The following is a 17,715-nucleotide window of genomic DNA, read 5'->3' on the forward strand; positions in this document are numbered from 1 at the left end:
TAATTATATCCTAATTCATAGTATAATTAAACGCATAATTAAGAACAATTTGACCTAATAAGCACATTTGACTAAAAGCTTGCTCACAACTTTCCGGAATTATGCGTACAACAATATGCTCTTTGTCAAAATTTTTTATAGATATTACTTTTCTCTGAACATACACACATTCAACTCATTTAGCAAATTGTTTTTTTATGTAATTTTGTAAGAAGTGAAAACCTTTTCCATGTAAAATGTTACTAAAGAGAGTAATTCTGTAGTGGGGTCAGGAAAATGGATAAGTAATCTTATGAGAAAAATAGTTCTTAAAAATGCCACTGTCAGGTGAAGGTGGTGAATTCCAGATATACAGTCAACTTATCACATGTAGACTAATAAAATTAAGACAAATGTTTCTTCAAGTTGTACAATTGAAATTAACATAATATTCGTTAAATCATTGTATTTTTAAATTATCGTCAACTAGCCAAATAATAATCATAATACTTGTTCCCTACATTGTAAGATGAGATTAGGTTAAGAGAGAAGCCAGAAGTATTTAGCAAAAAATATATTTTCTTTTAACATTAAATTTTAAGGAGAAAAAAAATTATTTTCTTATTTTTTCTTTAATATTTATGTTATCCTTAAAATAAAGTAAAAGTATCTCTATCTGTGTCGCAGACTGCACATATCCCTTAAGATTCCTGATTAAAAAATATTTATTATAAAATTTCTTTCGTAGACAAATTTAACGGAAATATTATTTGAAATATAATTACTTAGCGGTTACTTCCTAGAACTCTCTAGGGGTTCTTGAGGGAAGGGGGGAAGCCTCACTTTCAATTGTAGTATTAAGTAAACTACTTCTTTACTTTACCGTCCACAGTTATGGAATCTCGACGACAAAGATTTTTTTATCCAATCTTGACAAGTGAGGTATTTTTGGAAAGAGGAATATATATAGAAAACGCCTATGAAAATTAGAAAATCCGCAGAAATCATATTTGCAAGTTATTTGCAAAAATCTGCAATGTTAATTTGCAAAATTAATTTCATGCCTTAAATGACTTATTTAAAAAGAAATCTTTTTATGAAATGTGTTTATCTATAAGTTTAGAACATACTTAGGGCAAAAAAAATTTCTTTAGTGTTACTTTTTTCACCTTATATATGAAAAAAGCAGTTTCTCACATTTTATGATAAAAAAAGGTATAGGAACAAAAAATATGTTTTTTCTTGATGTAAACACAATGATTGGCATAAAATCTATCATCCTATATGTAAAAATCAGATATAGAATCCTTTTTAGAGCAAAAATAGTGCAAAAAGTAACCTAGACATTTTTGCAAAGTATGAAAATCTGAAGAAAATAGTTCTTTTTGATTTTGATATACATATCAGATAAATGTATACAAAATTAGTGATCAAAAACTATAAAACAAGTTATAACTTTTTCAACCCTATCATTGATTAAAATGCACTTTAAGGTTTACTTACTACCAAAGTAGCACATAAAAACTCTTTTTATTAAGTTATTAAACAAAATAAATTCAAATCAACAATTAGGCGTTTTTTATAATACACTAGACCATTTTGTAGTTGGTTTTTTTGCATTTATTTTGATTAATTACATCATAAAAAGAGTTTTTATGCACTACTTCGGTAATTCTTAAACCTAAAAGTGCAATTTAATCAATGACAATGTTGAAAAAACTTATAAGATGTTTTATAGTTTTTAATCACTAATTTTATATACATTTATCTGATATGTATATCAAAAGCAAAAAGAACTATTTTCTTCAGATTTTCATACTTTGCAAAAATGTCTTGGTTACTTTTTGCACTATATTAGCTCTAAAAAGGATTCTATATCTGATTTTTACATTTAGGATGATAGATTTTATGCCAATTATTGTGTTTACATCAAGAAAAATCATATTTTTTGTTCCTATACCTTTTTTATATCATAAAATGTGAGAAACTGCTTTTTTCATATATAAGGTGAAAAAAGTAACACTAAAGAAATTTTTTTTGCCCTAATTATGTTCTAAACTTATAAATGAACACATTTCATAAAAAAAAATTTCTAAATAAGTCATTTAAGGCATGAAATTAATTTTGCAAATTAGCATTGCAGATTTTTGCAAATAACTTGCAAATATGATTTCTGCGGATTTTCTAATTTTCCTAGGCGTTTTCTATATATATTCCTCTTTCCAAAAATACCTCTCTTGTCAAGATTGGATAAAAAAATCTTTGTCGTTAAGATTCCATAACTGTGTTCGGGGAATATACCTACTGGTCCTGTTATGGTTTTAAGCTATTTTCTTGGGTGGTGGAACACCCCCAACCCCCAATTTTTCTTTTTAAATTTAAATAACACAAAAATAGGTTGATCAAACCTCTTGCACAGGGACTCTGTTTACTTAAAAGCGGGAAGTTTTTACTTACAGTACAATTTCGTTACAATTTTCATAAGAAATACGCATTTTATAAGGCATACAAAATGCTATAATTTTAGTTATATTTAACAGAATTTTCAGATTATTTTTGCAGTTTATCTTTTATTACATATACTTTTATCATTTTATCAAAAAAAAATTCTTTTTTTATCATTTGTTGGAGAAATTAATGCTTAAACTAAGGCTATCTTTAGAAGCAAAGTTGACGCACTTATAATGATAATTACGAATTGAGTACACAGGGCAGACTATTTCAAGACATGAATGTTCCAAAGATATTTTTTTCCATAAAATTTTAATGTTTAGTCCACCGCATTTAACCCCAAAAATTATATCTCAATTTAGGAAGATAATTTTTGTAGACTAATTACAGAATTTACAACTTTATGTACTCTAAAAGTATAGTTAAGATCAAAGGCGTGCAAAAGGTTGGTGTATGGGGTTGTTTACACCTCCTTAGGTGTCCACCCATGTCCACCCTCTTGACAAGAGTCTACAACCTCTGATACACCCCTCTATAAATTCCAATGGGGGTGTAAAGGCAATAAATTTACACCCCCTAAAATAAAGGAGGGTTTACATAAGAAAGCAACTGATTAAGATAATTATATGCTATCTATTTTTAGGGGGGTATTGCAACCATCTCGTAATTAAAGATTAAATGGCACTGAAATTTTGCATGAGTATTCCTTGGTAGGTCTATTTTCCCTAAATTGATCAAAACGTTGGAAAAGTAACGACTAACAAAATTGAATTGTGACTGACCATCCATATGGCAGCTGGAAAATGGCTGAAAACGGCTGGCTGCGTTCAGGAGTATAATGTGTAGATAGGGCTTGTGACGTGTCTTTGGGTAGGTTTTTAGGGGTGCTGAGCTCAAAAATATCAACAGGAATTGTCTCTGACTATCCATATGGCAGCTGGGAAATGGCTTTAAACGGCTGGCGGCAGTCAGGAGTATTATTTGTAAATAGGGCTTGTGACGTGACTTTAAGTAGGTTTTTAGGGGTGCTGAGCTCAAAAATACCAATAATTGTGATTGACCATCCATATGGCAGCTGGGAAACGGCTGTAAACTGCTGGTGGCGGTTTAGTGTATTATTTGTAGTTAGGGCTTGTTACATATCTTTGGATAGATTTTTAGGGGTGCTGAGCTCAAACATACCAACAACAATTGTGACCAAACATCCATATGGCAGCTGGTAAACAGCTGCAGCTCAGCCGTGGCCATATTTTGTGGAAAATTAAGGATATGTGAACATCAAATATTTTTATAGAATTAAACTTTTTCAATTAACATTTTAACCCTATATTGTTGAAAATATTCAATAGGAAAGTTAATTGTCCAAAAATTGTGAGCCTTTGTCTCTATGTCAGCTGGGTATTTTTTAGCTCAGCACCAATAAAAACCTACTCAAATACACGTCATAAGCCCTATCTACAAATAATACTTCTGACTGCTGCCAGCTGTTTACAGCCGTTTCCCAGCTGCCATATGGATAGTCAGTCACAATTCTTGTTGGTATTTTTTAGCTCAGCTCCACTAAAAACCTACCCAAAGACACATCACAATCCCTATTTATACATTATACTCCTTACCGCTGCCAGCCGTTTTCAGCTGTTTCCTAGCTGCCATATGGATGGTCCGTCACAATTCTTGTTGGTATTTTTGAGCTCAGCACCCCCAAAAACCTACCCTAAGACATGTCACAAGCCCTATATACACATTATACTCCTGACCAGCTGCCATATGGATGGTCGGTCACAATTCTTATTGGTATTTTTGAGCTTAGTACCCCTAAAAACCTACCCAAAGATACTTCACAAGCCCTATCTACACATAATACCCTTCACTGCTTCCAGCCGTTTCTAGCTTTTTAGCAGCTGGTACTAGAAATTTTAAAATGGTTATTGCTATCATTTACCATGAATTAAACCAAAAATATGTTATAAAAAGTTGATTCTACGTAATTAATGATAAATTTGCCCTGAAAATAGGAAAAAAACGGTTTTTTCGGCTCAGCCACCAGCTGTTTGTCGTTACTTTTCCAACTTTTTATTCAATTTGGGGAAAATAGACCTACCAAGAATTACTCATGCAAAATTTCAGATCGAAATTCGAGTTTTAAGTGCCATTTAATCATTGATTACGAGATGGTTGCATTACCCCCCCCCCCCTAATTTCCAGACCAGACAAAAAATCTTGCAATATTTTGTGCTGTACAAATTTTTATTAGTAAATATAAGTGATTGAGACAGGTTGGAGCTCTCATACATATGCATTAACTAATTACAATTAGGCTAAGCTAGACGAATCATTGAAATCCGAAAGAGAGGGAGTTAGACAGATGGACAGACAAGGAGAGGGACAGACAGACAAAGGCATTTTATAAAAATCATTATTTACACTTTATTCAATATGCTTTGAGTAAAAATCAACCAAATTATCAGTAAAAACGTCATTTTTATGCAAAGTAACACAGTAAATAAATTTTAAAATTGTATTTTATTGTAATGAATAACTTAAGGGGGTTGTACGAATTAACAAAAACCTTAAATTCGTCCAAGTAATTAGATTGATTTAGTACAGCACGTAAGAATTTGGTGTCAATTTCCTATCAGAGCCGCTGTGCTTGGAGCAAAGCCCCTAGAGGGTAGGGGCGAAGCCGCTAGTTACTCAATAAAGTAATGAGTTGTTTTACTCGTCTTTTCTTTAACCAATGCCTTCTTATTGAAGTTATAACGATCTTACTTGTTTTGGAAATAATCGATTCCAGCAACAGCTCTACATGAACTCTGCAAGATTTTTTTAAATGGAAATTTATAGGAAAATATATCTTTTTAGTATGATCTTTAGTGTCTAGCATAACGTAATAACGAGATCTTAAAAAAAAAAAAAATACACCTGCAAGTTTCTGAACTATTCTTCTATTCATCATGTTAAAAAAATATGGCTGTTGTCAACTTGTCATCTCTATTTATTTTAACTTTTATTTTCTAGTTACTTTTTTTGTATTAGCATCTGGAGTTAGTAAAGAAACCAGAAATGGTATATATGGATTCAGCAAACAAAAATGAAGAAAAAGACGACGAATAAACACAACCTTTGGGAAAATACTTAATAATACTTAAGCCGACATACTAATTATAAAAAGTTTTTTACGCCAAACCTCAAATATTTAATTTTAGAGAAAACAAGGATGACAACATCCATAAGTAGCGAAGCACAAAAATCATGGACAAGAATAAATACAAGTAGATTTAAAGTGTATTTATTAAAATCAAGAATAGATTTAATGGAGAAAATAAACACATATTTTGTATAATGACATAACAATCGGAAAAATTATTTTGATACTGTTATCCAAAAAAAGTTTTAAAATTGGACCAAAAACACCAAAGATATGGGGAAATATGTAAAACATATAAAAAACTTGCTAAAAGTCAGTCTGACCGCCTTGGTTGTTTTCTTAAAATGACAGGAAATTTAATTTTGGTATCTATAAACGGACATTTCAAATTATAGAGTAACTTCGCTACTAATTATAGAGTAGCTTCGCTACCAAAAAGAGAGAAAATTATATTTTAAAAGGGCGTGAACAACTTTATAAAAATTTTTAAAATTATGAATATTTTTTTCACATAATTTCGTAAATTTGGATGAAAGCTTGCAGTTAAATGCTCTTATTAGGTCAAACTGTCTTTAATTATATCCTAATTCATAGTATAATTAAACGCATAATTAAGAACAATTTGACCTAATAAGCACATTTGACTAAAAGCTTGCTCACAACTTTCCGGAATTATGCGTACAACAATATGCTCTTTGTCAAAATTTTTTATAGATATTACTTTTCTCTGAACATACACACATTCAACTCATTTAGCAAATTGTTTTTTTATGTAATTTTGTAAGAAGTGAAAACCTTTTCCATGTAAAATGTTACTAAAGAGAGTAATTCTGTAGTGGGGTCAGGAAAATGGATAAGTAATCTTATGAGAAAAATAGTTCTTAAAAATGCCACTGTCAGGTGAAGGTGGTGAATTCCAGATATACAGTCAACTTATCACATGTAGACTAATAAAATTAAGACAAATGTTTCTTCAAGTTGTACAATTGAAATTAACATAATATTCGTTAAATCATTGTATTTTTAAATTATCGTCAACTAGCCAAATAATAATCATAATACTTGTTCCCTACATTGTAAGATGAGATTAGGTTAAGAGAGAAGCCAGAAGTATTTAGCAAAAAATATATTTTCTTTTAACATTAAAGGGGGGGGGCGAAAGTGACACTTTTTGAAACCAAAACTAAGAGTCAACAAAGGAACTGAACTAAAAAAAGGGTTACAGGTCTGAGATTTTGCATGGCAGTTGCTTTATAGGGGTACAATATGGAACTGTGAAGAAACGGCGGCGCAACCGCCGAAAACCGCCGTTTCCCGCCGTAATTTTTGTTGCCTTTTCTCGGCGGTTTTCGGCGGTTGCGCCGCCGTTTCTTCACAGTTCCATATTGTACCCCTATAAAGCAACTGCCATGCAAAATGTCAGACCTGTAACACTTTTTTTAGTTGAGTTCCTTTGACTTTTAGTTTTGGTTTCAAAAAGTGTCACTTTCGCCCCCCCCCTTTTAAGGAGAAAAAAAATTATTTTCTTATTTTTTCTTTAATATTTATGTTATCCTTAAAATAAAGTAAAAGTATCTCTATCTGTGTCGCAGACTGCACATATCCCTTAAGATTCCTGATTAAAAAATATTTATTATAAAATTTCTTTCGTAGACAAATTTAACGGAAATATTATTTGAAATATAATTACTTAGCGGTTACTTCCTAGAACTCTCTAGGGGTTCTTGAGGGAAGGGGGGAAGCCTCACTTTCAATTGTAGTATTAAGTAAACTACTTCTTTACTTTACCGTCCACAGTTATGGAATCTCGACGACAAAGATTTTTTTATCCAATCTTGACAAGTGAGGTATTTTTGGAAAGAGGAATATATATAGAAAACGCCTATGAAAATTAGAAAATCCGCAGAAATCATATTTGCAAGTTATTTGCAAAAATCTGCAATGTTAATTTGCAAAATTAATTTCATGCCTTAAATGACTTATTTAAAAAGAAATCTTTTTATGAAATGTGTTTATCTATAAGTTTAGAACATACTTAGGGCAAAAAAAATTTCTTTAGTGTTACTTTTTTCACCTTATATATGAAAAAAGCAGTTTCTCACATTTTATGATAAAAAAAGGTATAGGAACAAAAAATATGTTTTTTCTTGATGTAAACACAATGATTGGCATAAAATCTATCATCCTATATGTAAAAATCAGATATAGAATCCTTTTTAGAGCAAAAATAGTGCAAAAAGTAACCTAGACATTTTTGCAAAGTATGAAAATCTGAAGAAAATAGTTCTTTTTGATTTTGATATACATATCAGATAAATGTATACAAAATTAGTGATCAAAAACTATAAAACAAGTTATAACTTTTTCAACCCTATCATTGATTAAAATGCACTTTAAGGTTTACTTACTACCAAAGTAGCACATAAAAACTCTTTTTATTAAGTTATTAAACAAAATAAATTCAAATCAACAATTAGGCGTTTTTTATAATACACTAGACCATTTTGTAGTTGGTTTTTTTTGCATTTATTTTGATTAATTACATCATAAAAAGAGTTTTTATGCACTACTTCGGTAATTCTTAAACCTAAAAGTGCAATTTAATCAATGACAATGTTGAAAAAACTTATAAGATGTTTTATAGTTTTTAATCACTAATTTTATATACATTTATCTGATATGTATATCAAAAGCAAAAAGAACTATTTTCTTCAGATTTTCATACTTTGCAAAAATGTCTTGGTTACTTTTTGCACTATATTAGCTCTAAAAAGGATTCTATATCTGATTTTTACATTTAGGATGATAGATTTTATGCCAATTATTGTGTTTACATCAAGAAAAATCATATTTTTTGTTCCTATACCTTTTTTATATCATAAAATGTGAGAAACTGCTTTTTTCATATATAAGGTGAAAAAAGTAACACTAAAGAAATTTTTTTTGCCCTAATTATGTTCTAAACTTATAAATGAACACATTTCATAAAAAAAAATTTCTAAATAAGTCATTTAAGGCATGAAATTAATTTTGCAAATTAGCATTGCAGATTTTTGCAAATAACTTGCAAATATGATTTCTGCGGATTTTCTAATTTTCCTAGGCGTTTTCTATATATATTCCTCTTTCCAAAAATACCTCTCTTGTCAAGATTGGATAAAAAAATCTTTGTCGTTAAGATTCCATAACTGTGGTCCTTGATGTCTTTCAATTCTAAGTTGAATATTCAAATAATTCAAAAAATCACACATTACTTTTTTTAAATCAAATGCTCTGTAGATGTCAAAGTGTTCATAATTAAATCTAATTTCTTATGAAAAATTATTTGATGGTTTCTACTTGAGTTTAACGTTGCAAGATGTAATCGCGAACGAATAATCCACTGTAAATTATTTAAAGAAAATAATTATACATTTTTTTTCAATTTACATCAGGGCTTACTTGGATTTATATTTTATTTCTTTGAATCATTTGCTTTAAAATGTATATTGCAGAAGAAAAAAAATTAAATTAAAGTTGATATGAATGTTTTGACTGTTCAAAGTGCATATCTTAGCAGTTTTTAAATTTGACAGTCTGACTTTTAATGTATGGGATTCACATTTTAAAACAAATTGTGTAAAATACAAGAATAATTGATTTCATGCTTGCAAAGAGGAAATAAGTTCAAATTATGAAGGGAAAACGTTATTGTTGTTGTCTTTATGAATTTATAGGATAATTATTTTAGGTTATTAGAGTTTGGTATTTTGCTAATTTTCTGACCTTTGCAATTCCCAGGGGCGAACCATCCAGTCAAATTATAAAGCAGTTAGTAAAACAGAAGTAAAATACTATAAAAATTTTATCTTAGTTTAATTAATCTAACTTTTTTTAGAGAACCTTTCAAGACCGGCAAAAGTCTATTGGACAACTTCAATTAGGTAAAACTTAATTCATAATTTTGTTCTTGAAGCCTAACCTCCCTTCCGATGGAAGTCTATATGTAACGCTGCAGTCTTTAATTTTTTACACCATATTTTACTGCTTAGAATTATCCTTTTTACTTGGCTTTGCAGATCGACTCTGTTTTGAATTTTTGACTGCATGTTTGGTCGGTTGGCCGTTTAAATGTCTTAGGAACTACACTATTCTCATAACTTTATCATGCCGTTTTTTATCTTTATCTACATAAAATGAATAATTCCTTGCATGGTGAATTCCCATAAATAACTGGATTAAATGTTAACTTAAGTTAGAATTAATTTGAAATTCAAACAAAAATTAAATTGGATTTTAAAAGTTTTCAATCTCATTTTCCTATCTTGTCTCTAAAGAAAATACAAAAACCCTCCTGAAAATTATTTTACAACCTATACACTTTGATTTATTGACAACGTCTACCAAAATATATTTTTAATATATTCAGGCATAAAGAAACCATTGCATTGCTTTACAAACTTTTAACTTACAAATAACTTTTCATGAATTTCTTTTTTACTGACTTTTATTAATTTAACTGTATCCAAAATGTTAGACCTTCATTTCACTTCTTTACATAAAAAAAAACAGACCAGTCATAGAAGGGTGGAACTTTTCTTCGCCATGAAAACAATTGTAAAATAATGGAACTAACTAACTTCATACAATTATTCATGTCAATAAACAACTTGAAATAGAAAACTAGTTAAAAATTATGTGACTAAAAATATTTATTGAAAAAGATAGAACTTCATACAATGTATTTTATATCTGTCTGTCACTTAAGATCTCTCAACTTGAGAGAGGAATCAAGAACTTAACAAAGGTGGCTTAATAAACCCGAGACCGTGGTTCAACACGTTGTTTGTTGTATGTAGCCATGATTCTCTGAAGTTAGGCTTCAGATGCACACGGAGATTGGAGGTGAGTATCCTTTGGCCAATCATAGATTGATAAGCTTCGCTCCCAGCTGAGTGTATGTTACATTACAAGCTGACCCGCAATTCTCGTGGAAGCAATTCATTTATTACATTACTCTGGCCTAGAGTTTTGGCAGGTACTCCATATTAAGCCACCCTAATTAATGGCACTCTCATATGAATGAAGGAGCATGGACGAGGGAAAGAACGATTAAAGTTACTTGATAGGTAAATAGGATCCTAACTTCCTGCAAATCTCCCTCCTTACAACCTAAGGGCATCTCAGGGAAGGTTGCGTGATTATATTCTGACAAATTGCAACAGAATTCTTCAAACAAGTGCAATATCTGTCTATGAGGGGTCTTGAACTCTGATTTTCCCAACAAGAGCGTAGTGCGTTAACTACTATTCTATGGGACACCCTTTTCAACACGCAACCGCTCGTCGTCAGTGAGGTGATAGGTTGGAATCTCGGCTTAACACCGTGTCATAACTAAAGACGTTAAAGATGGTTCATACTGCTACTATGTCAGTTGTGCGACATTTATAGTTAGAGTTGTGGGGAATGACTTGGCCCTAAACATTACCATCTACAGTTTTGACTTCTCAGACAAAGGTCGTGCAATTAAAGTGTTAGTTGTCTGGTGGGTGTTACTTAACCTAATACTCCGGGTGCTTGGACAGAAAGGAGACATTAGGCTCCCCTCGGTTATCCTGGTTTGTTAGACAATGGCGTTTAAGTGTCAAGGACAGCATACCCGCCCCTATTAGGTAATTGATGAGGTAATATGGCTTAATAATAAAATAAAGAAAGTAAAATATGGCTTTAAATTTTTGAAAGGGAAAAAACAAAAAATGAACTATATATTATTTTTTAACCTTTATAACATATTATAAAGAAAAACAGTAAAAGTCAATTTTCGTTTACTAAAGTTTTTTGAACTATACTTGCTTGAAGTGGTTTATGCAAAATTTTTAGTATCATAATATATAAGCCCTTTATCCCAAAAATATTTATTTTAAATTTTAATAGTTTATTCTACAAAGTTTAGAGCGTTTTTTCAATAAAACATGAAAAATCTCACAGTTTAAGTTCGCAAATCATAAACCGACATTAATTTGACTGCAAATTATATGAATTGGCGAAAATTACAAAAGGAAGCAACTAGCTGGAGAAAATACGCACTTAAATTGTAAAAAGGATGATATCGAAATTATTCTATAATATAAAGTAGTCAGGGTTTTTGTCTGAAGCCTAAGATCTCATAGGTCCCGTGTTGGTATTAGGCAACTTTAATTTGAGAATTAAGTCTTGGGATGTTTATAAGCTATGTTTCTAGCCTCTTTCTGTCCCTTTGAATACAGAAACCTGGATGTTAGGGGCTCAACCGTTAGCTAAATTTAAAGTATAAAGTAAGCGTCAGAGCCTTACTAAGAGACTGACGGGCCAAGTAAATTATATACTGGATGCTCATTGGTGTAAAGAATCTTCATAAAAAATCCGTCGTCGATCTTCAATAGCAGCCGTTTAATTTTGCTATTTTTTTTTGGTGTTTGTTTAAACTCCTCAAGTTTGTATTAAATTGATGTAGGTGCTCTCGAGAGAAATTCAAACCAAGCGTTTTTATAAAACAAACACATTTAAGTCGTAAATTAGCTTAGTTTACACGGGAACCAAAATGAACTGCATTTTTCTGTTTTCTTAGAAAACCAGATAAAAATTAGGTGGGTCATGCGGTATGGCACTAAAAAATCACAAAAGCTTCGCATTTGCCTGAACGATGGAACATTATTTTGCTCATTATGTATGTATTAAAACATGTATTAGTAAATTTTAAAACTTTTAGAAAACAATTTAGATTATTTTAGAACCTCTCTCAAATTATTTCAATTAAATCATATTTTTCCTTTCATGAGTTTTGATCGGTATTTGAACATTTTAGGTAGTCAGGTCTTACATGACTTACAGTGTCTATAAAAACAATTGCAAAGTAAATTAATAAATTGTACGTTAGTTAAAAATTGAAGTATCTTAGTTAAAGCTTTTTGGTAACGATTATAGAGTTGCTAAGCTTTTTAAATCCTATCTAAATGTTACAGGAATTATCAAGCAAGTTATTTTTTTTTCATCGTACTATAAACCGCTTTCCGCGGATATAGAATGTACAATTATTAGATTAAAACTTTTTTTTTTAGCCCCGAGGTGCCGAAGGCACGGGCTAAAAAATGGTTTTAATCTTATGATTGTATGTACATTTCTATATTCGTAGAAAGCGGCTTATAATACGATGCTAGACATAGTTTTTTCGTATTGATGAGAACCGGTTCCTGTCCACCGGACATAGACGTCCAAGGGGGGGGTAATGGGGCGATTACTTCCCCCCCCCCCATTTAAAATTTACCCTTACCCTGGGGGTGCCGTAGGCACCCCCAACCATTTAGGAGGGGGTATTAAATTGCTTTTACGTAAGAATTAAAAATTTAATCTTTGTATGTATGTAAAACTAAATGTGTAACCAAAAGAGAAATTCAATATTTTTATGTTAAATAAATTAAATTAAATGTAAAATTTTTAAAAGCGAAGCTTTTCTATAAATAAGGTCGGTCCGTACTTCCGTCCGTCACAGACGGATAGCTTCTTTCGTTAATTTAGGCATGTTAGAATTGTCTTATTAATTTCAAACTTTGCATGGTGATTCCTTTAGTAGTTAGGTACGATTTAGAAAGCAAAGCAATTCTATAATCATTACAAGAATGTCAATACGTCCATTTTTTTACTTTTTAACATCAAATTTTTATGTGATCTAATCATTCTATTGATCTTATTTTTGGTATGTTGATTCCTGGGACAACAAAGTATAATGTTGAAAGCGAAGCAACTCTATAATCAAGTACTAAAAATGTAAGTATGTCCATAAACATTATCCTGTATCAAGCAGTTTTTCAACAAATTTACTCAGAATTTTGCTTCGACTCTTATACATTTATATTCTGATTATTCAGTACACTATACATATAAGTGTTAATGTCCGTTTGTCCTACCGTTACAGTGCTTCGATTTTATGGATGTTGTAATCCTTGATTAGATTAGTGAAGGCATTTTTTGTCAAGTAAGTAACAGTAACAAGCACTTATCACTCCACAGGGGGAGCATAGGCCGCTGACAATTTGTCAATGTTTCTGTAACAATGTGACTTTTTTATGGATATGGGATAGGGTTGTCAGCCCTAAGCCCTATGTGTAAAGCATCCATTTGCCCATCAGATAACCAACCCTCTGATTGCACGACCTTTGTCTGAGAAGTCCTAACTGTGCATGGTAGTGGGTTGCGCCTGTTTTAGGCCAAGGCATTCCCCCTACTCTAACTATTTATGTCGCGCACCTGACATAGCAGCAGTAGGAACCATTTTAACGTCTTTAGTTATGACGCTGTGTCGGACCGAGATTCGAACCTATCACCTTCCCGACGACGAGCGGATACGCTACGTGTTGAGCCACGGTCGCGGGTACTTGTTCTACAAGTGTTGGTATCTTTCTGTTCATCCGTCTTTAAGTAATTTTAGTGTTATCCTATTTTTGTTCAAAAAAAGTTACGTGTTCGCAATTAGAGCTACAAGAGTGCACACTCAGTGTTAATCTCTGCTTTGTCCAGAAATGATAAAATATTTGTTAATCGGGATATGGTGAGCTAAATACAGTAATTCGTTTTTTTCTCTTTTCTGTAATAAATTGGAAATAGTTGGGGTATCTTTGTAATGGATGAGAAAAATTAATAGAAAGGGACGTGGGTTACTTCCTACACCCCTACTACACTATGTCAATTTTGAGTAGATCCAATCATAATTTTATAGAAGCATAGAAGAAAAACGCAAAATATTTGCCTAAACCTTGCAAGGATTAAACCTACGATGCCCTATCTAATCTTACCTAGGGTAAACCTCTAATACTATTAATTTTACTAAAAACTATCCCCCACTCTCCTCATTCACTTAAATTTTTTTTTCAAAAAGAAGTGGGGAGGTATTTGCCTCTGTGAAATTACCTAATTCTTATGTAACCTTACCAAAACTTACTTTTTAAAAAATTGTTGGGGAACAGTAGTATATTCCTTGAGTTGAGGGATTTTGCCAATTTAGTATACGTATATGTATAGAAATATAATCCAGATAACTAACTGGAACCATTGTTGGGGACCTTTTTTGTCTTCTAGCAAATTGCTTTTTGTTTTTTTGGAGTGATTTGGCTGTGTTTATATTTGAGACGTTAATGCTGATATTCACAGTCCCCATTTAAGGTTTACACATGATTCACGAGGTGGAACATACAATTAGTTAACCCCTATGCTCTATTGGGTTACTTGCCGAAACATTTTTTACATTTGTATCGAAAAAGCATTTAAATCTGTAAATTAAATATGCAAAGTGTTTATTGGTACCAACAAAGACTACTCACAGTACGTATGAAGGTGCTTTGACTTTTGTGTCAGAACCTAAATTTGGACATAGTGCATTTCATTACCCTAGGTTAGGTAACTTCATTTCACTTTTCAATAAAATCTAAAAGGAGTTACCGCAAAATCTTGACAAGAAAATCAAAGATTAGTTATTTACAATTTTGAACAACTTTGCTTTTATAAAGTCTGTCATAAAACCTCTCTATGATTTATTTAAGCCTGAATTTCCGTGACCTTAGCAAATCAAATGGCCATGAATCAACTCACTTCCATAGTGGTTTTATGAAGAACTTTATAAAAGCAAACTTGTTCAAAATTTTAAATTAATAATCTTTGCTTTTCTTTTCATGATCATGTGGTAACTCCTAGTGGATGAAAATTGAACTTGAAATTTTCAAATCTAATTTTCTCAAAAACGGCTGCATATTAGATTTTATTGAAAAGTGAAATGAAGTTACCTAACCTAGGGTAATGAAATGCACTATGTCCCAATTTAGGTTCTGACACAAAGATCAAAGCACCTTCGAACGCACTGTGTACTATTAATTCAGATTATTTATTAAGGCCAATTATTTACAAAATAAGTTAACTAAAAATGTCCTCACAATAAAGTAAAAGGATCTCCGTCTGTGCTTGTGTCTGTCTGCCTATACCGAAGGATGAACCGATATTGTTCTTCTTTATAGTGTAGCTTCTAATAGGTCCTGGGAAGGTTTACAACTATTTTTCACAACACTTCCAAGAGAAATCGCCATTAGACAAAAATGAACGGCCCCTAAGGGTGTAGCCACTAGTAATCTTAAAAAGTAATTGAATGAACAAGCTTACATGTGCACAATATATTTCATTTCAAAGATACTTAATACGATCATAAGTTAGGGTAGGTTGTTGTAATGTGGTGAATCTAAGAAGTGCAATTATAGATAGTGCTACGGTACATAAAATGTTTTAATATCTTTTTTTTATTTCAGCGCCAACACTAGAACATCAAGTATCAGCTATGCTATCAATTCTAGTAAGGTAGACAAACAAATAGAATATCTTCAGTAAGAAGTTATTTTTATCATTTCACAGTATAACATAGTGATATTTTATGATTAATGTTTTACTTCTTCAATATGAAATAAATTAGTATTTATTTGATTTATCAATAGTTTGTCCGTTATGGTCATTATTATTGAGGCTTCCTTTTGAATGGTGATTTTACTTTGTTTCATGTCATTAAGTATTTATAAACTGGAGTCATAACTTACCATGAGTAGAGCAGCAATTAAATATCTCAAAATATTTACAAAGATCACAAAAAGCTTATGATTCAAAGAAATTAAATCTATTTAATGAGGCAAACTTATTGTATGTTAAGGAAAGTGACCTATACCTCAATTTACACTATAATAAAAATTCTCCTTGATTGTGGATATATAAACATACATAACATTTTAGATGCTTGTAAAAAATTTCGCTTTGTCTTACCAAATTGTCCGACAGATACTAAAAAAGAGTAGCTATGATAATAAAAGTGTAAATTTTCTTATATAAAAATGTATGATCTCTCTATATCATACATTCATATTTGGTAATTTCCATATTGATTAATTTTGAACCTTCATGAAAAAATACATCTAACAGTTTTCTTATATATGTGTTCCTTTGTCAAGTCAGATCTTATGTGTTGTAGATTTTATACACAAAAGTTTATTTAATAGACAAGGACTAGGGCTTCCCTTGTATATCTAACTTGAAACGAGGATCCTTTTGAATAGAATGTATATTGTAACATTTATTAGACAAAATACATATATACAGCTTAAACAAGAATTAATATATTGTATAAAATCTAATCCAACAAGAAACTATGTTCATAGATATTATCTTCATTATTTAAGTTTTGAAATGTTCTTATAATTTTTATATTTTGCTCGCTTTAGCCAAATATAACTAAGAGTGGGGGAAAGTGTGGGGGGGGGGGTTGTGATAGGAGCATTTTCTTTTTTCTTTTATTATGAAAAATGATGTTATTTTTCTTTGTAACTTTGGTTTGGTCCCGTCATATCTTATTATAGATCATACTCTAGGGTATTAGGAGAAATATAGGAAAGGTTTTCTTAAAAACATCTTAAAATGTCATACTGGAGGCGAAATTATCTTATAATCCAAAAAAAAACATTGCTTATATTTTGCTTACCAATACAGAATGCATATCTACTCCATCTCTTTATATGTGTTCTGAAATCTTTGTGTTTAAAACAAATAGTATACAGAACAGAATGTACAAAGTTTAAGATAGTCCTTAATCATATCTAATTAATTGTACTCTAGAATTTAGGCTAGACATTTTTAAAAACAAATAACAAAAGTACAGTGAGATTGAGGATGACCTCTAGGGGGCTTGGTGTTGCTGCGAGTTCTATACCTCTCCATGAACCATGAAACATACTCCGCGTCTCACAATAGACAACCAACCCCTTGATTTCACGACCTTTGTCTTAGAAGTCCTAACTGTTATGGTAATGAGTTGCGCCTGTTTTGGACCAAGGCATTCTTTCTACAAGACAGAGAAATTAAATTTCTTCCTTTCCTAGAATATACATTGGTTGTTAGATAGAAGAGAGAGTCATTGTCCCCTCCCTCCCAGCACAGTAATAAATAATTTATTTTCTCTACGATAAGAATAATATTTCCTATTTTAGAGCATACATGATGTACTAAATATATTAAATAAATGTGAAGATTAGATTTATACTCTGTTCTGAAATAATTTTAAGCAATGTATTAAGAAATTTTTGATTTATTACTCTTTTTTT

General features: G+C 31.2%; 1 protein-coding gene across 2 annotated transcripts in view; it reads left to right on the top strand.

Annotated features, from left to right (window-relative positions):
* Window positions 1-17,715, top strand: part of LOC145326426 (glutamate receptor ionotropic, NMDA 2B-like) — a 295,851-nt gene that overhangs the window by 136,082 nt on the left and 142,054 nt on the right. For both annotated transcript variants that reach the window (XM_080169776.1, XM_080169777.1), the window contains exons 11-12: window positions 9,456-9,501; window positions 15,883-15,931. In XM_080169776.1, coding sequence (XP_080025902.1) covers window positions 9,456-9,501; window positions 15,883-15,931 — 95 coding nt within the window. The remainder of the gene's footprint in view (window positions 1-9,455; window positions 9,502-15,882; window positions 15,932-17,715) is intronic.

This window comes from Acartia tonsa, chromosome 8, assembly GCF_053477335.1.
Source record: "Acartia tonsa isolate MP-2025a chromosome 8, ASM5347733v1, whole genome shotgun sequence".
Classification (NCBI taxonomy): Eukaryota; Metazoa; Arthropoda; class Copepoda; order Calanoida; family Acartiidae; genus Acartia; species Acartia tonsa.